The following is a 23,307-nucleotide window of genomic DNA, read 5'->3' as shown; positions in this document are numbered from 1 at the left end:
ATCCAGCAATCCCAATCTTGGGTATATATCTGAAAAAAATGAAAACTCTAATTTGATACATGCACCTTATCAGACACAAAAATTAACTGCAAATGGATCAAAGACTACAGTTTCACAGATATGTCACCAAAAGCACAAGCAACACAAGAAAAACTAGATTAACTGGATTCATCAAAATTATGAACCTCAAAGGACATTATCAAGAAAATGAAAAGACCCATCAAATGGAAGAAAATATTTGCAAATCATATTTCTGATAAGAGATTAATATCCAGAATATATAGCGAACTCCTACAACTCAACAACAGAAACAACTCAATTCAAAAATAGGCAAAGGACTTGAATAGGCATTTTTTCAAAGATAAGTGCATGAAAAGATGCTCAACATCGTTAGTCATTAGGGAAACTCCAATAAGATACCACTTCACACCCAATCATTAAGATAGCTATTATCAAAAAAACTGAAAAATAACAAGTGTAGATGAAGATGTGGAGAAATCAGAGCCCTTGTACATTGCTGTTGGGAATGTAAAATGGTGCAGCTGCTATGGAAAAGTCTGGCAGTTCCTCATTAAACACAGAATTACCATCAGACCCAGCAGTTGTATTTCTGGATGTATAATCAAAAAAACAAAAAAACCACCCTGAAAGCAGAGATCTGAACATATAATTAATACCAATTTTCATAGCAGCATCATTCACAATAGCTGAGAGGTGGAAACAACCCAAATGTCCATCAACAGATGAGTAGATAAATTGTGGTATACATATACAATGGAATATTATTTAGCTTTAACAAGGAATAAAATTCTGACACTTTACTACAATATGTACAAACCTTGAAAACACCATGCTAGGTAAATAAGCCAGACACAGAAGGAAAACTACTGTATGATTCTACTTACATGCAGCACCTATAATAGGCAAATATAGAGACAGAAAGGAGAACAGACGCTACCAGGGGCTCAAGGAGAGAGGGGGATGAGGAATTACTGTTTAATAGGTACAAAGTTTCTGTTGGGATGATGAAAAAGTTCTGGAAAAGGACAGGGTGCACTTGCACTACACCAAGAATGTACTTAAAAAAAAAAAAAAAAAAGTAAAAAGTACTGATGTGCTGCTAATGTGGGTGAACCTCAAAAATGTGCTAAGTGAAAGAAGCCAGACACAAAAGGTCACATATTGTATGATATGAAAATCGTAAGACTGTATGATATGAAATATCCAGAATAGGTAAATCCATATAGACTGAAAGCAGACAGGTGGCTCCCAGGGGCTGGAAGGAGGAGGGAATGGAGAGAAACTGCTAAATGGGTGCAGCTTTATTTTGGGGTGATAAAAATGCTTTGGAACTAGACAGAGGTAGTTACTGCACAGCATCATGGGTGTACGAAAATGCCACTGAATTATTCATTTTAAATGGTTAATTTATGTTATGTGAATGACACCTCAACTTTAAAATATACTAATAATTTAAAAATTTAAAAAAACATGAAGTAGAGCTCTACCATAGGGACATGGGTAACAGAGACATTACAGATTTCTTAAAATTTTAGAGCAAAAGCAATATACTCACAGGTAAAAGATTCATTTTATTCTTAAATTACAGGGTTCTACTTATCTTTAGGATGAGCACTTTCTAAACACCTCCAATTAAAAAAAATTTTAGGGCAAGGACTTGGTCTTCTAATATTTTCATTTTCTATCAAACTCCACAGTGTATAATCAATAAATGATCATTCTGTATGAATTCAGCAGTAGTACCATCAAGCAAAGTCGATCAAAAAGCGTTTGTTCCAATCCATTTTCATGAGCTGCATCAGAACCCTGAATAGTAGGAGGAAGCTGTTTGGGATCTCCAACAAGAATCAGCTTTTCACACTCAAACCTAGAAACAGAATTCTACAAATTAATCGAAGCAATGAGAAAGCATGCACTGACATCATTTATTGCCTTCTTTTCTAAAATGTATTTCAAAGAATTTGAATACCATTAAGCATTCTGAGAACTAGCAAGGCTTAATATCGCCAACAAGTGTATTAAAGGGCTTTGAAAAGTTATTCATTGAAGAATCCTTTATAGAACTTAATTTTTTCCCACATAAAACCTAGTAAGTGTCCCTGGCCTCTGCAAGAGATTAGTATTTCAAAGAACACACTTTGAGAAATTAAGATTTTTAGAAACTATAAACTTAGAAGCTTTTTCAGAAGTCATTTAGATTCAAGTCTCACTTTAGAGATGAAGTAAATTAGGCTTTTGGGTTAAATGTCTTTCTAATAGGAGTAGGATGCAGTGGGGAAAAGATTTTATAGAAAAATCTATTTCAAATTTTTAGCTCTATTATATTCTATGGTCAGAGCAAGTTATTTAATTTCTACAAGCTTTGGTCTTATCAGTAACCTTGATGTAATAATACCTTGCATGGATGTTGTAAGGATTTAACCAAGTATGTAATGTGTTTAGTATACAGTAGGTGCTCTGCAAGTATTACTCCTCCTCCCCCCTGCGGGGCCTTACTGTTCCTCCATTCCTGGCTCCTGAGTAGGGTGACCGACTCATCCTGGTTTGCCTAGGACTGTCCCAGTTTAAACACTGAAAGCCCCACAATGCAGGATAATCTCCCAAATTTTGGACACATCATGACAGTTGATACCCTACTCTCATTACCTGGGGACAAAACAAGGACTAGAACTCAAGCCTACTGAGTCTGAGTCTAGTATTCCTTCTACTACCTTTAGGATTCCTCAGTAAGAGATGCTTTAAAAGCACAACATTTCAACTGACTGAGACAGCTTAGAAGATGTCACAGTCTTCTAAATTTTAGTAGACAAATTTTCATTTTCAACTTATTTTCCTTCATATATTTTATATCCTTTCATAATCTAAAAAATATTTTTAGAACCTGAACTCTGGAATTATACCAAGGTAAGGCAAATGAAGAATATTCTTCAGCAGTTAGGTTTGTAAAACTATGACTAAATAAACACCTTCAGCCTGGTTGAAAAATCTGCAAGGTTCTAAGTAGAATTCTAGCAATAGAGCTATCAAAGCTTTAAGGATTACGTGATCCAAATATCTAAACTGTGATCTAACAAAATTTTGATACATTAACCCCCCCAAATTTCCCTCTGCATTCTTTTAAAAAATCAGTTTAGTACTTGCATTGCTAGGAATTTTTACTTAAGTTTGCTAAGAGTTTGAACTGAGGAAATGTTTGAAAAATTGTTAACATCTGAGTGCTTTGGGAAAAGAACCTTTCAGGTTACCTTGCAATGGGAAGGAGAGACGCTGGCTCAGTTATTTGACTGCACTCATCCAGTACAACCACAGGAAATTTAAGATCATTCATGCATGGAAACGGGCAGGCTGCACAGGTAACTCCAACTACTCGAACCTTTTTTACAATATAAATATTCATTATAACTACTAAAAAAATAAGAGACTATATTTACCAAAGAACTTGTAGGCTAAAATCAGAAATCAGCTAGTCCTAATTTAATTACTGGCAATCTGAAATCACAGACCATTTTATCACCACCTTTTCATTATTCTCACATAAACAGAAATCACAGGATTCAGACTACTTAGGCCACAAGTCCATTAATAAGGACAAATAAAAGACGTATTTGATACTCAGAAGAAAGGTATTATAATGTCATGGGTTTAAAAATATCAAGAATAACAGACCAATTTTATCCTTCTGGATGAGGCTGAGTAATAACATGCATTATTATCAACACAGGCCAAAGTTCTCCACAAAGAACACTGAACATGCTAGTGAACCACGTGCATTTTCTTAACCTTCAAGCACATTGGTATTTTGACTTATTTAAGGTAAAGATGGCTAATTAATTAATAACAATAGTAAATTAAAGTGTAATTGTAGCCTGTAAGTTTATTTGAATCTTGTAAGTCTTTAATATTACAGTAGAATACCATTCTCAAAGCAAAAAGCCTGAGAAAGCTAATACTTAACCTCTGGGACTAAATATAAACAAGAGGAAAATCAGTGACTTTTCCAGTTGGATGTGGTCATTGGCCTAGTATCCAGTATCTACACAAATACACACACACGTAACTGTGTGTGTATATGTATACAATATGTGTATACACACACACATACTTTTTCCTCCTCTAACAATCTGAAATATAGTTACAATTCCTTGGTAGCAAGGCCAGGCCACACAAAGTGACTGTATCTTTTGTCAATAAATGTGATTGACAAACTAGGCTTTAATAATTAAATACGACCTCTATAGATCATGTGAAGAAAATATTATAGTAATAAAGAACACTTATCACATACAATAGCCCTCTGTCAGGTTTTCCTTCTTCTGCTAAAAACAAAAACAAAAATCCTAAAGCTACACTTATATTAGAAACCCCAGTTTTTAAACATTCAGTTCTTTTAAAATGATCTAGCAGAAGACAGACACCCCTGTAGCAATATACACTGCTCTTGATACCACCCTCATATCATTTGTATCTGATTTCTGGTAACTATAGCTGACAAAACCACTTTAGAATGAGAACCTCAAAGTTGTGTTCAATAAGTAATTTATTTAAAGAAATATCTAATAAAAAAACCTAAAGAAATAAATTTTTCTTTAAAATACATTATTTGTATCTTTTAATTTATCATATTGCTAAGAGTCTAACAGCAAAAGAGATTTTTATTATTGATCTAAGAAGGAGTATGAACTATGTAGCATTTTTATAAATTAGTTTTATTGTATAGACGTATCACTTTAGGAATGTGTCAGGTCTGAATGCCTAATTGGACTGTGGAAATTTGCTAGAGAAAATGTTTTAAAAAATGTTTCTTCTAAAAGAGTTTCCATTTATGAATAGGTGATACCAATGAGCAATAGATTATAGTAACTGGGCTTTCACTTAGAAAATTATCAAAGAAACCATAACAATTCTTACATATCAATATTATGTTGGGTAAGGATGTAAGCAGTTTACATAAGTGACTAATTTGCATTAACTGAACATAGTCAAACTAAGCCCTTTTGGATTTGGCTGGGGAGAAGGGAGGAAAGTTAACTCTGTAAATCAGATAATAAAACGCTAGTCTGAGGACTTCTAGAACTTGTCATAGATTGGTTATTATTACCAATTTCTCCCTCCCTCTCCACGAGAGTACTACTCACCCACACCCTTTGCTATGTGACTTTGCAGTGCTTCCCACCAGAAAAGTAGGTGCAGTATATTTTGCTGCCCAACTGATGCTGGGCTTGGTCATATGACTTACTACGTTACAGCAAATGGAATGTTAGCAGACATGATATGAACAGAAGCTTTACAGGTATTTGTGTGACCTAGCCTGCCCTCTTGCCCTTCTGCTGTCAGAAGGCCATCATGCCACAACTGTTCTCAGAATGAGCAGCTTGACCCATACTCTCAAGTGAGCCAAACCAATTGACCCTGCAGAGCCATTAAGTTTGTTGTCTTAAGTACTGAGATTTTGTTTGTTCAGTAGCATTATTTTAGCTGACCAAAACAGGGTCCCAGGCAGGTAGATTGTCCCAAATCTCTTTCCGAAAGTGACCAATGTCCACATGGTCCAACTGGCCAACAACCCTCTTTTCCTCCACTCCTTTTCTTTTCCCCATGCTGTCCTTTCACGGGAAGAAGCTACTAAGTGACTTCTTTCTCTCCTACCAGCTGATGCCCAGGTTGGCCTAGATCAGAACTTCATAAAGGAGATGATGCTACTTGCTGTAGACTGGGATCCTGTTTCCAGTGTTGGCTCCTGATACCTGGAAACAAGTGTCTGAGCCTCCTAGATTCTTGGGATAGATTTCAGACAGACCCTTAAAGTCCTGATTTTGTAGCAGAGCATGAAAGATAAATTTCACTTGGATATTTGGCCCAGTGTCAGTTTTTCTTCCTCTATATTTCCTAGAAAAAAGCCAAGTTACATTTAACTTGCCGGGAATCTATTTTCACCTTTTTACTTTCCTCTTAAGCCTACAAATGATACACATATAGGGAGAAAGAGAAAAGATGACTCTGTCATGATGAGTTGGATGTGTTCACAGTCAAAGAATGCTTTGCAATAAAACAAAACGTGCACTAGACAGACATCTGCACACCTTAGTTGAATCTAAGTTATCACAGTCATGTTTATGTCAAGGAAACAAATAGGAATAATATTCCCATCAATAGGAGTGAAAAAGGAATCTGTAACAGTATATATAGATTAAATAAAATAAGTTTAAAGAGCTATTTCCCCTCACCTGCTTCAGCAGGGTTTTATTGGTCCCCAGTTTATGCTGCTCAATACTTTTTCTCACATAGACTCTTTCCATAGGAGTCAGGTCTTCCTTCATTAGTGCATGCAGTTCTTTTAATTGTTCACTTTCATTTTCTGAGCCAGCATGCAAGCTAAAAAAAGAATTACATAAAAGAATACCCCTTTATCCATTTTAATAGCAAGTAAATACAGATTTTCTAAATTAGTCAAGAAAAAGATAAGGCCTTCTTGACTCCTCTTCAAAAACCAAATTTAAGGTAAGAGTTGTATAACATCATATGTGACCATTCTGTGACTTTTAGAATTCCGGATTCTCACCTGTAAGGTAAAACCGGCTTGGCAATCTTCCTGATACTCCCAACTCTGACAAACTTTTCAAATCCAAGACTAAGAAGCCTTTAAAGAAAACAAGGTAAAATAGATTCTGATTATTTAGAAAGTAGAGTATAAAACAAAATTTCATATAATATTTACATTACTAGAATCAATTTTGTGTAACGGTATATTTTATTGTTACATAGTTCAATGTCAAATGCCTAAACTCAAAAGTAAATGCAATGTAGCTGAAAGACTTATAAAATGCATTTCATAGACAGTTTTTAAATATGTATTATCTTATGTTGAGGGCTCATTAAATGTTCATAAAATATAGATGTTAGTATTTTATCACAAATAAAATTACCCCTAAAGACATAATGTGAAAGAACTATCATATATTTAGCATCAAGTTTGGTATAAGAGTGTTAGCCTCTTTACATACATTATCTTAATACTCATTACAGCTCTACATAGTTTTTCATCTTAGAGATGAGAACACTGAAACTCAGAAATCAGGTATTTTGCTGAGGCCACACAGCTAACAAGTGGAGTCAGCCATTGATTCTAAGCTAGGCAAGTCTGTCTACCCCCAAAGGCTATCTGTGATGATTCTTCTACATACATTACCCCCAAGTAAGGCTTTGTAAAGAAGCAAACCCTCACCCTGCCCTTCCCTCTTATGTATCTTATAGCTCTAGCTATAAATATAAATGAATCACTATGCTGTATACCAGAAATTAATACAACATTGTAAATTGACTAAACTTCAATTAAAAAAAAAATTAATCTCAGGCCAAGCAATCTACAGTTCTCTCCTGTTTAGTCCCCAGGTTAACTCTTCATTGTCTTGAATCAAAAAATGTCCTCAGCCACTACTTTAGATTACTTAGAAGAGTACACACAAGTAGTACCTTTCCGGAGGGCAATCTTGCAAAGTACATTAAGAAATTTAAAAATGTTCATATCTTTCATTGTAGAACTAGGACTTTTTCCTCAGAAAAGAATCAGAAACAAAGACAAAGATTTATGTTTAAGGATCTTCGTCACAGTATTATTTAAAATGAGAAAAATTTGGGAAGAACTTAGTGATCAAAAATCGCTTAAAATATAGCAGAGGCAAAATCACTGCACATAACAGAGCTATGAAAGTTTGCTTTCTAAGAAGATTTAATATGATAGAGAAATAATCTTTGAATAAAAAGAGCAAGATACAAACAATATATACTGTTAAGTACCAAGTTTGGAAAACAAAATGAGTGTGTATGTGTATAAAAAGTCTTTAATAATATAATAAAATAGTATCTGTACTGTCTGCATATTTTCCACTGTAAGCATTAACCTATATAATTATAAAAGTTAATTTTAAAAAGCCTACACTTATAAATAATAGATTATTTCTCCTAATCAAACTTTGTTGTTTATGTTGAAATTCAGATCAGTAAATACTGGAATACCGGTAAAACATTATATAATATTTGTAATCAAATCTTACATAATCACAAAAATTTTACACCTGCAGAACAGATTGTGCTATTGTTTTTCATGCAACAGTAATAGGCTAACTGATTAGTTTGTAAGTAGGATAAAGTCAAATATAAAACCTCACAATTTCAGCACAAGGATGGGGCAAAGTTAAAATTAAAGGTAGATCTCTCTTATTGAAATCAAAAACAATTAAATTTTTCTTCAGCTATTTTAGTATTATTTGTTCATACAGGCAGGTGGACAAGAGAATAACCTGTAACTTGGTTCTGCGATCTTAGCCTGCTTCCAAGGTTCCTGGGTCAGAGACAAAGGGCTTTTACTCAGGGCCCAGGAAGCAGCATAAGAAGCATCAACATAACAGCAGTGTTTCCCTTGGTCCCCAAGTCTTGTAAGGAGACACAGAGTCCAGCTGGATGCCTGTCCTGCAGTGGAATGAGCTGTAGGGAAGGAACACTGAGTGTGGGGATCCACTGTTTTTATACCAATAGCCTAAAACATTTAGCTACATAAATACACCTGCCATACCTACCCAAGAAGTACTCTGTCGACGGCTACATTAGTTGAAGAAGAAATTAAAAGTTTCCATGGTCTTTTATTTTCAACTGTGAGAGCTTCACTCTTTTCAAATAGCTGCACAAAAAACAAAACCACCACTGCCAGCAAATAACTCTTTCCTGCTCCAAAAACACCTAATTATATTGAGGGAAGGGGAAAAAATAAAGGCAATGTCATAAATTTCTGAAAAGCACAAGAAATATTTCACCCACCTATCTCCCTCTCTCCTTCATTTAATTAATTTATTAAAACAAATTAACGGAATGCCTACTATATGGCTTAATTAGCACAAGGGATAATAAATACGAAGATAAATATTCAAAAGACTTTACATTTAATGAGACCATAGTCTACTTAGGAAGATATCAAGTAAAGAACAATGATAAAATGATACAGTAACATTGTTATGGTATCAGAGAAAGAACATTTCCCTCTGCTTTGGTGGAGATGAGAATGCCTCCTAAAAATAAAAAAGTAGCAGAACTAAGTCTTTCAGAGTAAGACATCCTGACTCTTTAAGAAAGGATCATTCTAGGCAGAGGCCTGACAAAGCATGCAGCTGATGAGTATTTCTAGACAGCCTACACAGCAAATAGGCAAGAGACGAGGCTGTCTGACAAGGGAGGCAAAGGGATAAATCACAAGAGTTCTGCTGGCTATGGCTGCAAGTTTGAATTCTATTTTAAAGGCCAGGGGAAGTCAGTGAAGGATATTAAGCAATGGAACTGACTTAATCAGACTGTGTTTTAGAATTCTAGAGTGAAAATAAGAAGAAAGGTAAAACTAAAGGAGGATCAATTAGAAAGCTGTGTGAGCTAATTGTACCAATAATACATATTAACTTTACTAAGCACCTCTCATGTGCCAGGCACCATTCTAACCCTTTACCTATGTTAATGCATTTAATCCTCCACAACTATGAGAGACAGGTGCTATTATCAAACCCCATTTTTCAGAGTAGAAAATTAAAGCTAAGAGATAAGTAACCTGCCTAAGATCTTAGGGCTAATGAAGGACAGAACCAGGATATAAATCCAGGATTCTAGCTCTAGTACCCACACTCTCACCAGCGAGGCTATAGGGAGGTATGATAAAGGCTTGAATTGAGGGGGTACAAATGAACCTGTATGAAAAATACGTAGAAACTAGAAGGGACATCTCAGTGACTGATCTGATGGGGGAAGATAAATAGAGATGGAGGAGGATCAAGAGAAAATCACTTAGGTGGGGAGGGTATAGCTCAGCAGTAGAGCACATGCTTAGCATGCACAAGGTCCTGGGTTCAATCCCAGTACCTCTATTAAAAAAATAATTTTTTTTTTAAAAAAGAGAAAGTCACTTACTCTTGGGACAAAGAATAATCTAGGATGATGCCCAAGTGTCTAGCTTGGTCAACAGGCTGGATGTGATGCAAATCCTCAAAACAGCTTTGGGGAAGAGGTCTGTGAGTGGAAATGAGCTAAAGAGGTAACAGAATCCTAAAAATAAACAGAAGAATTAGCTCTACAGAGGAGAAAGTAAAGCTCCCTCATTGGGACAGAACCAAAAGAGTAAAAATAGGTCCACACTTAGGTAAGTTGGAGAAGGAAGACAGGACATGGAAAAGAGTTTCTGTTATGAACTCCATTTCCTGTTTTAGAGGCGAGATCAATCTCAGAGAGAGAGAGTGGGGTAGGACAGGGATGGGGTTATGAGAACAATGAAGATCTGGAACAGCTACTATATGAAGGATAGAGGAGTGAGCTGACTAGGAATTAATTAATAGAGAGCACACAGATGTTTAGATCAAATCTGGATGCTTTGAAAATGAGAGTAAAATGCTACTCATTCATCAGATATGATGCCTGTTCTCCCTTTTAGGGTGCTGAGTTGTGCTCTCATCTAATAGTTTACTAAGGTGGGTTCAGATTCAAAAAAATCTAGTTACTCTGGAATCTTGTTTGACTAGGAAATTACAAAGGAGCAGACTGGGTTACAATAGCTTATATAACCATGTGTTTACTACAATTTTCCTTTTTGCTTCTTACCATGTATGATCGTGATCGGGAGGGTGTGAACTCCCAGTTCTGTCACTTCTTCCATACTTTCGTGTGATGCCATCATCTGAGCTATCCGAATCAGAGCTGTAGCTTGATCTTTGTTTAACTTGTGTGCCTGAATTAACTCACTAGCTAACTGCAATGTTGCTCCTAGACTGAGTAGTTCAGATTTTGTGTTAATATTTGAGAAGGCTGGTGGGATAAACTTTCTCTTATTGACTCTCTTGTTGCTCTCTGTAGTTGATGAAGACCTAGTAAAAAGGCAACAAATAAAAAAAAATTTTTTTAATGAGGGGCTTTTAAAATAGGTGAGTAGATCTATTCATAATTTAGCCTTCACTTTATAAACAACACAGAGAACATTTTTTGCAGACACAAATGGATATATACTCCTATTTGGAGGAAGGAAGAAGAGAAGAGAACTAATATTTGTTGAAAACGTACTATGTGCTGGCATTATGCTAAGCATCTTATTACTCGACATAATCTTCACAACAACACTAAGAAGTAGTTAATTACCTCACATAGAGACACAGAAATATTAACATTTTTTCCCAAGAAACCACCTAGCCAATAAGTGGTATACTGACTTTAAGGCCCATGTTCTAGTATACAAAACTGACTTAGATAAAATATAGCCTCCATTTCAGGTAAATCTGCAATAAATTGGTCTTATTTCTATTTCTATTAAGGCTGAATTCATTTCAAAGTAGATAAAGAACATAAGGGATATTTATTTTTTACCTAGGACTTCCTTATGGTGAAAAAAAAAGAAAACACTGCAAGTCAGATTATAACATTCCAAATTAAAAACTAGACTTTTCTATCATTTTAATGAATTCAACACAACATCACTTCCAATTTTTAAAAAGGGGACATGGTGCTTGAGAAATTAAAAATGAGATATAGGTTATGTCAAGAATAAAATTAGTATAATATATATACTGGATTCAACCTCTAAAATGACTCTTTTAAATGTTAAATAATTTGTGGCATAAAAGTACAAGTAAATAGAAAAATAAAATCAACAATCCAAAGATCCTTAACAAATTATTCCATGATGAAGACAATCTGCAGTAACACTAGGCCCCAACCACAATAGCTAGTTAGCTAGATAGCTAGGGGAATGGGTAAGTTGTTGGGACATGGTATGTATTCCCTTTCTTTTTATTTTTAACTACTGACAATCAGTACTCTCATAATCTCTGAAAGAAAATAAACACTTTGTTGGCAAAAATTTATGTAATGTAATTCTATTGCAATTTCACTATTAGTCACTATTTTTTAATATCAATGACCCAAAGGTAAGTAATGACTTACATTGTTAACAGGTATTGTGTTAGAGGTAGAGTAGCTGGATTAAAGTAGTCTTGAATGTTTTTCAAAGTGGTCAGCTCTGTGCTAGCATTACAAACCAGTAATGCATGGACCACTGCTGTAGAAAGAATGCAGAAAATGAACATTTAATGTAAATAAAATGGGCCATTAAAAAAAAATCTATAAAATGTCCTTGTAACTCAGAGTTCACCTAATCACATGACATAAAATAAACTCTTAAGTACCTACAGAGGTCCTTTTATCCATTAAACCATTACACTCATTCTTACTTTATAAATTGTGTAACTAAAGCAAACTTGGACTTCGATACAACAGTTAGTGAACAGGAACAACTGTTCTGAGTCAGTGCATGGTGAGACTACTTGATAGCCAGCAGTTCGATTTAATCAGCAGATGGCCTTACACTGTACAGTAGTATTTGTGTAATTTTTGAACATTTTCTTGCAATTCTTCCTCAGTTATTTTAGAGAAATATATGGAAAGCAGAAAATTAGAATGCTGATATTGGTGAGGCAACAACTACAATAAATATGAAAATATGCATCCAAAAAGTGACATATGTTCACTTAATTAGACTCTTACTGGACTCAAGCTGGTTGCCTAGGTTTATTCAGTTCTGAAAGAAAAAATCCAGTTTAAAATGCATAAGAAATACTTGAAATGAGTCATTAAATGCTGTGTCTTTAATTAGTTATGGACCAAATTCGACCATCAGAAATTATTCCAGAGATCAAAATGTATAGAGATGTCTACAGATTCATAGAGCTGGATAGGGATTCAGCTTACTAAAGCTTCCTTTATTAAAAGAAAAGTAAGGCTAGTAGCCTCCTGTCTTACAAAGAATTTCTCAAGACAGATGATAAAATATCCTCAAAATGAATGTCATATCCTCCTGTTCAACTGCTCACAGAATCTCTCTCAAAATCTACAAGATATTTTTGATGTAAAAATAAATGATCTGTTTACTAAATATACTTATCTGAATAACAAACCAAGAGAATTAAATAAACCAAGAGAATCAGAACTTAATTATTTTTAAAAATTCTTATTTATAATTTTAGAAATCAGGGATATACCATGTAAAATTCAACTTTAAAAAAATACTTAAGTGAGGGGTAAAGATTTTGTTATACTTTTAGCCCTCTGGGGCTTGAACTACAGAAATACTTACTTGTACATTCAACTTCCACACACATTTTTAGGAACACTGTATACAATAATAGGAAGTAGAGGTGGATGCTTTTTGTTTTCTTTAATCAAACAATCCCACACAAAGTTAGCATTCTTGCTCACAGTGTATTACATGTCTTTCATTCTTTGTTAATACAAATTAATATGGGCATAGTAATACTTACTGCTATTGGGCCAATTCGAAGGGAAATAACCTTTCAAAGGTAGTAACTCTACCTCATTGATAGATGATGGTCCAAAGAAAGTACTACATGCAATAAAAGTATCCAAATCAAAGTCCAAGGTTTTTGAAACCACCCAAAGATCATCTGAAAAGATAAACATTTAAAATTTTTTCTTAATTTTTAAAGGTCACTTTATATTAGTTATTACAAAATATTGGCTCTATTCCCTGTGTTGTACAATACATCCTTGAGCCTATCTTACTTACACCCAGCAGTTTTTACCTCCCACTCTTCTACTCCCATATCGCCCCTCCTCTCCACCCTCTACTGGCAACTACTAGTTTGTTCTCTGTATGTGTGAGAAAAGGCAAACATTTTTTAAAGGTCTCAGAACTATGCTCAATCCAAAGCTACCTTGGATTTCTTCAATGCTTAGTCTTACATTATTTCTCAAAAAACAAAATTGGTTATTATTTGTAAGATTCCACCCAAACTAAGACCTAAACATGTAATATTTCACTTCCACGTTTTTAACTCAACTAGTTTTATATTTTTTAAGTTACTTTATAATTATTTTTAAAAATGTAAATACAGCAAAGACAGCATCTAACTTGTCCTTCTCTTATAAAATAGATTTATAGCTAGATCTGATTTTTTTCCCACTGTCGAATATTAGTCTAAAAATATGCTTGGCCATGTAATGGTTTCCATACTCAAATAAAGCTGGCAATCCATGAATAGAACACAGGTTCTCGTAATAGACCTCCACTTAACAGATGCTCCAGATTAATGTTTTCCTTTCTTCTCCATAGTACATTGAATACTCATAGCTAGTAGGCTACTTTCCAGAATACTTGTGTACTGTTTCCACCATCAGTTGAGTTTACACTTACAAGGAGTCAATTGCATTTGTTTTAAAACTTATTTATACCAGTTGTATTTGTTGTTATAATTATATAACTTAATCATATTATTTGACCCATTATGAATATGAAGGGGAAAATTGTTTTTAAAAAACTAAAGTGAATAATTTAGAAAGACTTAATTAAGATCTCCTTTAAAAATAAAAACCCAAATATGAAAAACCAATTTTGACTCAAGTACAGATGAGATAAATATAACATTAGAAAAGGGATTGAAAAATTTTAAATCATTCTCCACTTAGATTGCTTCATAAGTGACTTTAAGTTCTTGCTCCATGTTTAAGAATTTAAATGGTAAATCTTTATGGACAGTGCATTTGTGGATATGGTCTATACAAGAAAGATGAAAAGGATCTCCAATCAAAAAACTCATATCCTAAGCAAAAGTCTTGACTCTTCATCAAAAGATCATTAAGTAAAAATATATTCATGAATTTTAAGTTAAAATGCTCAATGTTCCTATGCATAATTTTTTATAATCCCTGACTTTAACCAACTTTTAAAATTAACTGACCAACCAAGAATCTCAACTGCATCAGAAAAGACAGTTTATTGGGCTACATTCCTACCTTTCAAAGTCCAATGCACATCACACATTAAGACTCTGAAAATCAATCTTGCATTAAGGTTATCTGTTTAACATGGAACCTACTTTTTATTTTTATATTAACTCTTATCAGTACTCCCACGGAACAATTTTTTTAAGGAAATATGTTTAGGAAACTACTGTAGAAAAAGCTGATCTATACTATAGTGTATTTTATACCTAATTTATTTAAAAACATCTGCCAATTGAGGTAAATATATGTATTTAAATAATTTATTCCTTATTTGCAAAGACTTCTTTTACTCTACATTCACAATTTTTTAAGAGAGCTCCAATTCAAGGTAACCCTCAGAAGAAAATTATCCGCCTTTCCTTTCTCCCTAAATCGCATTGAAATGACAGAAGAAATATAAAATATAAATCCAGTATAGTACTGGAAAATAGCCAGGAGTCGGATAGGAAGAGCCACACTTATTTCAGAGATTCTTAAGGAGGCCACAAAGGGAATGGGAAAAGAAGGATGATAAAATCCTACAAAGCTGGGAAACTGCTAATCCTTTACAGACGATACAAAGGAAATCTGAAAAACAAAAAACAAAACAAAAAAACAACACAGAGAATTTTCCCAATAGATTCCCAGGATAACCCCAAGCTTACCAACTAAGGAGTTCTGGGTGGAGAAGGTCAGCTGGAACATTAATTAATGGATGAAGGAATAATCCTATCACTCTTGGAGCAGCTGACTCCAGGATTTGTCCTAGGGCTGAACTTGGGAATGCAACCCTCTAAAACTGACTACCAGAGAGGACTTTAAGTAAGAGAAATGAGGCAGCAACCCACATAACTACTGGGCACCAGGGATAAGTAAATAGATCACAGGCCATCATCAGGTCATTTATCTATGGGAATTTTATTTTTAGTAAAACACAATAACTTATGTTAGTAGGCATTTTAAATATGATAGTTACTATTATTATTACCATTTTATACATGAAAAAAGACCAAAGTCCAGAGAAGTTAAATAAATTATCCACAGACACAGGGCCAGTAAATGGCAGATATGAGACTGAACCCAACCCCCTGAGCTCACTAGAGTTGACCAGACTGGGATCTGCCTTTCCTCATATGCACTGCCAGAAACAACAGCTGATACCACCAGGGAAAAATTAGTTCACAGGGCACAATAATGAGACATTTGAGAAGCACAAAGACTTCAAAAGAATAACATACTGGATTATAGAATCCTGCAGAAAAGGAAACACCAGAACAGATGGACAAAGGATTTAAATGTAGCCTGGTAGAGGGATTAAAAGAGGTAAGGAAAGATAGTAGCAATGCAAAATAAGAACAAGAAAATATGAAAAATGTATGAATAAAAATATTGGGTTGCAAAAATATAGTAGTTGAAAGAAAGTTGTAATTGATGGAATAAATAACAGAATGGATACATCTGAGGAATAATTAAGCAATTTAGAAGATCATATTGAAGATATCTCCCAGAAGGAAGAAAGGATAAAAACCCAGACAATATAAAAGAAATGTTAAGAGATTTAGAGGATAAATTCTATAGTGCTAACTCTGAATAATAAAATCCTAGAGCGAGAAACAAAAATAAAGAGAAAAATTATTTAAACAAATAATGTATAGCACAAGGAACTATATTCAATATCATGTAGTAAGCTATAATGAAAAAGAATATGAAAACAAAAATATATGTGTGTGTATATGTATGACTGAACTATTCTGCTGTATACTAGAAATTGACACATTGTAAACTGACTATACTTCAATTAAAAAAAGAATGAAGATTGACCCACATTACTATATATATAAAACAGATAAACAACAAGGACCTATTGTATAACAGAGAACTATATTTAATTTCTTATAATAACATTTAATGGAAAAGAATCTGAAAAAAAAATATATGTATAACTGAATCACTTTGCTGTACACCTGAAGCTAACACTGTAAATCAACTACACTTCAATTAAAATAAAATTAAAGATTTTTTAAATTTAAAATTTAAAAAAAGGAAAGAATGAAGATCAATTTCCCAAAATTAAAAAATAAAAAGCCAAAGCACTTTAGTTTCTTTTATTAAACTATCTTATGAAGGTATGACTGACATACAGAAGCTGTATACATTTAATGTATGTACTGGACAAGTTTGGAGATAGAGGACTTTAGATTTCAAAGGCCCACAGTGTACCCAGAGGTACAGTGTATCCAGAGGAGAAAAAGGAAAAACCCACAGTTAGGCAGTTATAGAGAAATATAAGACTATAATAGTCAGAGAAAGTTCTAATGCTTCCAGCCAGAAAGTACAAATTACATACAAAGGTGTAAGAATCAGAGTGCCATCAGATTTTTCAACAGCAATAATGGATGCAAGAAGATAGCCAAGTATATTAAATATTGGGTTAAAACATATGAAACTGATATTTCTGTAGGTGAAAAGTATTAAAAGAAAACATTAGAACCTAGAATTTTATATGTAGCCAACTATCATTCAAATATGAATATATAATAAAAAAATTCTCCAGCATTCAAGGCTTCAGGTTCATCATTCAAAGACCCACATACAAAACATTCATAAAAGTTTTTGATGAAACACATAAATAAGACAGAAAAATCCAGGAGGCGCTAAAAGGGATACATGAAAAATACATGAAATAAAGGTAACTAAATACCTTGGATAAGCTTGTAGTCATCTTTTAAAAAGGAGTAACATCCAAAGATCGGTAGAAAATAAATCCATAGCATCCTAAAGTTACATATTTAGATTAGTGCTACTCAAAGCAGCCTGTCCTGAACAGACTGTTATCTGTCAGTAACAAGAAGCTTGTGCTAGGTGATTCAACAAATCAACATAATGCTTCCTTCATTCGGAAAGTCTTGCTACAAACAAAACTAAACAAAGCAAAACACAATGAAACTAACAGTCTGCTAATGACATAGGCATCTGATATTCTAGAGCAGCTCCTCACCTCTTTGGGAACCAATGACAGTCTATGGACCAGAGCCAGCCTACAGACCACACTTGGAGTAGGGCTGGTCTAGATGAATTACCAACTTGATGGGGAGAGGGGCATGAAAGAAGAGGTCAAGCAAAAAAAAACAAGCAATGTGAGTACTTTCTAAGTTCTTGTCTTATTGGAGAGTAGATTTAACTGCCAATTTTTTTAAAAAGCAAGAAAGAATGAAAAACAGCATATAGTGGGATAAACAGAAATAACTCAAGACTGCAGAAACATACCCAAGTATATAGATTATTATAATAAAATTAACTATTGGACTTACTCCATTTACATAAAAGTTAACATTTGAAATTTCAGACATGCTGTTTAAGAGGGACACATCTTTATAAGAATATACAAAGGTGGAACAAAATATTGGAAGACTTATTGAGCAAATACTAATCAAAATAAACTTCATATAGCTATGTAAAAAACTAGATTTTAAAAGTATTTTTAGAGACGGAGAGGGTCTCTACATAAAGTTTCAATTTACCAAGATAATAGCAATTTTAAATATATATGCACCTAATAAAATAATTTTAATATGTTTCAAAAAGTAATAAAATAGCAGGAAGGAAGTGTACATAGTTGAAGCTACAGAAATTAAGACAATGTGGAATTGGCACAGTGATATATAAATTGAACAACAGTACAAGTAGGGACTCGAGAAACAGACCCACACTGTTTTGAACTTGGTTATACGACAGAGGTAGCATTTCAAGTCAAAGAGGACAAAAGGGGCTAATTAATCAATAAAATGACTACTATTCTAGCAAAATTGATACTTAAAGAGAAAAAGATGAAATTGGATCCCTATCTCATGCCATGAACCAAAAAAAAAAAAAAAGAAAAACAAAAAACCTCCAAATGGATTGAAAATTTTCTTACGTAGTATGCCATTAAGAAAACCTTAAAAAGAAAACTTTAAAAAAGTAAAAAAGTAAAACTTTAAAACCATTAATAGAAAATATAGGTAAATAATTTTAGATCTTTAGCATTAGGAAAGATTTTTAAAATAAGACACAGAAAGCACTGCCAAAAAGAAAAGACTAATACATCCAACTATATTAAAAAATAATTTTTATATCTAAAAATACCTTGAAGTAAGTGAAAAGACATGATACATACTGGCAGCCAGGCAGCCACAATATACATGATCAAGAAAAGATTAACATGGAAAACATTTAAGAACTGTAAATAAGATTATACACAACACAGCAAAAAAATGAATGGTAAGAAGAAAATATGTAATGAACACATGAAGAGCTGTTCAGTGTCACTGGCAAGCAGAGAAATGCAAACTAAAACCACAAGATCATTTAGACCATTTGAGTACATTGAGCCACTAGATGGTAGAAGTATAAGTTGATTTAATTACTTTAGAAGTCCGTTTGGCACTACAGCTTAAAGATGTCGGGGGCATTTTCATTCCTAGGATTATAACCAAAAGAAACTCTTGCACATCTACAAGATAGTACAAGAATTTTCACTGAGAAAAAATGAAAAAGGTAAGTTCTAAAAGATTACATACAGAACTATATCATTGGAATGATACTAAAAAAACTTAAAACTTAAAATATGCTTTTTGGTAATTCATTTACATAAATCTGTGTACAAAGGAAAGCAAGATGTTGATGAACATAGGGATCAAAAATGGTAAATACCTTAGGTCAGGAGAGACAATCAGATGAGTTAATGGGTTACTTTATACTAAATGCAGGTAGTTATAAGGTACTACATTTTGGTTTGCTTTGTGGACTCACAGATATTTATATCATTTAAAATAACTAATTAAATAACTAAAGCAAGCTAGGTGAAGACCAGCAAGAGTAGGTCATGAAACCAAAGATAATGATTAACCTAATCTAGTGTACCTAAGGTACTTAGAAAAAAAATTTTAAGGATTTTATGTCCAAATACACAAAATTTAGGGTCCAGTGTTGTCCTACTGTGCAGCAATGACAGAAGTATAAATAAACTCATTATATTTTCTGTTTATTTTTGATAGTAGGTTCAGGGTACAGACTATTCAATATACTTAATGATGCCAAGAACTTAGTGTGACTTTTTAAACAAAATTAAACAGTTTTTGGTAGTTTATAATAAAAGGTTTTTTAAAAACTAAAATTTAAAGTATGCTTTTTAGAAATGGTCTAATTTATTATATAATAATTCACAATATATACTATTAAACTGGACTTTAAAAAATCTCTTTAATATAAATGACTCACAGAGTTGTATGTAATGAGACACAAAGTTGGACACCAACACGATCAGCTCAACTTACCTTTGCTATAAGTTGAAGAACTTTCTTTCCGACTCAGCTTAAGATAAAGTTTGCTTTTAGGTTCATTATAAAATTCAGGATTTATAGTAGTAAACTTCTTTAGTTTACCATACTGTTTTCTTTGAAAATCAAATCCTTTTCTGCAAAATGAGTAAAAACACAAAACTGAATTTGAATATGAAGGTACAAATTTTTACCTCATACCTGTCAGAATGGCTATTGTCAAAGAGAACACAAATAACAAATGTTGGCAAGGATGTAGAGAAAAGGGAACCCTCGTACACTGTTGGTGGGAATGTAAATTGGTACAACTACTATGGAAAACAGTATGTAGCTTTCTCAAAAAACTAAAAATAGAACTACCACATAATCCAGCAATTCCACTCCTGGGTATATATCTGAAAAAACAAAAACACGAATTCAAAACAATACATGCACCCCAAAGTACCTAGCAGCATTATTATAATTGCCAAGATAAGGAAGCAACCTAAGTATCCAGTAACAGATGAATGGATAAAGAAGATGTGTTACACGTACACACACACACACACACACACACACACACACACACACACACACACACACACACACACACACAATGGAATACTACTCAGCCATTAAAAAGAATGGAATTTTGCCATTTGTAGCAATACGGACAAACTTGGAGGGTATTATGCTAAGTGAAATAAATTAGACAGAGAAAGACAAATACTGTCTGATATCATTTATATGTGGAATTTTAAAAATACAACAAACTAGTGAATATAAAAGAAGCAGACATACAGAGAGCAAATTAGTGGTTACCAGTGGGGAGAAGGAAGAGGGGAGAGGCAAGATAGGGATAGAGGTACAAACTATTATGTATAAAATAAGCTACAAGTATATATTGTGCAACATGGGGAATATAGGTAATATTTTATAATAACTATACATGAAATATAACCTTTAAAAATACACATTTTTTAAATTGAGATATAATTGACATATAACATTATATTAGTTTCAGGTGTACAACATAATGATTTGATATATGTGTATCCTGTGAAATGATCACTATAAGAAGTCTAGTTAACATCCATCACCACACAGTTACACTTTTCTCTCATGAAGGAAATGGGTGAACTGCTTTATTTTTAGTTTAAATAAATTGAATTGAGTTTTTTTTTAAAAGCACTGAAGAAGTCACTGCATATATAAAAAGTTTTTTTAATAAATTTTTTTCTTGTGATGAGAACTCTTAAGATCTACTCCCTTAGCAACTTTCAAATATACAGTAAAGTAATATGAACTATAGTTACCATGCTGTATATTACATCCACAGGACTTAATTTACTTTACAACTGGAAATTTGAAGGTACAATTTTTAAAAAGTCTTTAAAATACAGTACTATTATACATATAGTGCATATGTTTATATACTTTCATTCATATATACAAAATAAAAATGCACTGTGTCAAAGGAAGAAAATAGCAAATCTCACAGAAACAAGATCAGTTTTAAGAGACTGAAATAGAAGTTTCTAAAAGAGTACTTCAGTTTCTGTAACTGTAAAATAGAAATAATAAAATATCCAGATTATTTCTGTATCTTACAGATTATTATGACAATTAAATGAAATAATACATGCAAAAGTGCTTAAAAGAGTGCCTGGCATATATAAACTCTCAGTAACTGTTATTATTATTAAGTTACCATGCAAATGCTCACTATATTTACATTTTGGGTAATTCAACTTATAAATATAAGACATGTTTTCAAAAAGTAGCATTCTGTTATCCTATAAGCTATGTAGTTCAGGCTTGTAAATGACCACTACCTATTATCCTGCACTGATAAAAATTATTCTTATGATTTGTTTGATACAGTTTCCCTTAGGATGATGATTATATGTAAAAATTGTTAGAAAAACAGCATTCCTGCCAGTAATCCTGATATTGCTGATACTGCTTAATGTTTAGAGGGGGCCAAAAAGAGCTTTAGGGAATTATTCCTATTGTATGGTCATAAAAATTGAGGTATTTTATCTCTGAGATATTTTTCCTGTCTCAACCTCTAGTAATTTATGGTGAAGAAGAATAAGAAAACAAGTATTTGTATGTTCATGTATGACTGAAGCATTATGCTGTACACCAGAAATTGACATAATATTGTAAACTGACTATACTTCAATAAAAGTATGTATATACAAAAAAACCCCCGATAATTCTGTGAGGTTTTACTATTTTCTAATATAGAGGCAATTATTTGGTATCATAAAACATACCTCACCAAAAGCTGGCATTCCTCATAGAGGGGTATCTTCTGACTTCTTAAGTACAAGCCAATACTTTTTATATCACTTAAAACCATGCTAGGTAGAGATTCTTCCTGTGTTAAATATCCTGGGGTCACTTCTTCAAGCCACTTGAAAAATTTACACTGGTCAGCTTTGGGTCCATCACAGGTATAAAAAAGACGACCCTAAGGGGAAAAAGATACTGAAATTTAGTAAGAAAAATAACATTTTAATTGTTTTACTGTTTTCGTACTATGTCTGTCAAGATTTTTATAAAGGTTGCTTGGCATTAATGTACTCCAATAAATTAGTCACTATACCACTTAATCTTTTTATTAATTTAAACAATAAATTAAAATTTCAAACCACCTACTTTTCCATTTATTTTCTCTTTATCAAAAATTACATTATTCTGAGAATATAAGCTTGTTTGAAAAATATTTATTATTTTTCTGATTTAAAACTTTCATACAGGAAACCTGAAAGCTGCCCTAAAACAACTACAGGGAACATCTTGTACATTTCTTTAGTCTTTTTTCTCACTCACATAAGTGCATGTGTGCGCACACACACAAGGATACACATGTGCATACTGTCTAAGTAAAACTCAGATAACAATACATTTTCTACACTATAGCCTAACCCTTATGCTCAACATCAGAAAAAAAGACTTCTAGTGGTTCAACAGTATTTTATTCTATGGTTATAATATTATTTATGAACTCTTGCTTTTGATAACTGAATTTAAATCCAAATTTACATACTCAACTACTGATAAAGGGTAGTATGCAAACAGTGGAGGAAGACTGTATTACAATGAGTGAAAGCATATGAGTACAAACCATAAGATGCAAACATTTTATTAACTTCTTCCATAATAATGTTATCAGCAATATCAACTA

The 23,307-nt window shown here is 33.1% G+C and overlaps 1 protein-coding gene across 8 annotated transcripts in view; it reads right to left on the bottom strand.

Moving 5' to 3' along the window:
- The window catches only part of ZGRF1 (zinc finger GRF-type containing 1), a 58,798-nt gene that overhangs the window by 2,995 nt on the left and 32,496 nt on the right, over nt 1–23,307 (bottom strand). For 5 of the 8 annotated variants that reach the window (XM_045515787.2, XM_045515790.2, XM_074342045.1 and 2 more), the window contains 10 exons: nt 22,394–22,590; nt 20,130–20,269; nt 13,353–13,496; nt 11,980–12,094; nt 10,648–10,910; nt 8,595–8,754; nt 6,581–6,658; nt 6,246–6,393; nt 3,267–3,394; nt 1,765–1,888 (listed from right to left, as the gene is read on the bottom strand). In XM_045515787.2, the coding sequence (XP_045371743.2) occupies nt 1,765–1,888; nt 3,267–3,394; nt 6,246–6,393; nt 6,581–6,658; nt 8,595–8,754; nt 10,648–10,910; nt 11,980–12,094; nt 13,353–13,496; nt 20,130–20,269; nt 22,394–22,590 (1,497 nt within the window). The remainder of the gene's footprint in view (nt 1–1,764; nt 1,889–3,266; nt 3,395–6,245; nt 6,394–6,580; nt 6,659–8,594; nt 8,755–10,647; nt 10,911–11,979; nt 12,095–13,352; nt 13,497–20,129; nt 20,270–22,393; nt 22,591–23,307) is intronic. The other 3 variants (XM_074342040.1, XR_012499349.1, XM_074342054.1) reach the window with 3 other exon arrangements.

The sequence above is a fragment of the Camelus bactrianus genome, chromosome 2, assembly GCF_048773025.1.
Source record: "Camelus bactrianus isolate YW-2024 breed Bactrian camel chromosome 2, ASM4877302v1, whole genome shotgun sequence".
Classification (NCBI taxonomy): domain Eukaryota; kingdom Metazoa; phylum Chordata; class Mammalia; order Artiodactyla; family Camelidae; genus Camelus; species Camelus bactrianus.
The sequence above is the reverse complement of the archived record's forward strand: the minus strand, read 5'-3'. Positions and strand labels throughout refer to the sequence as shown.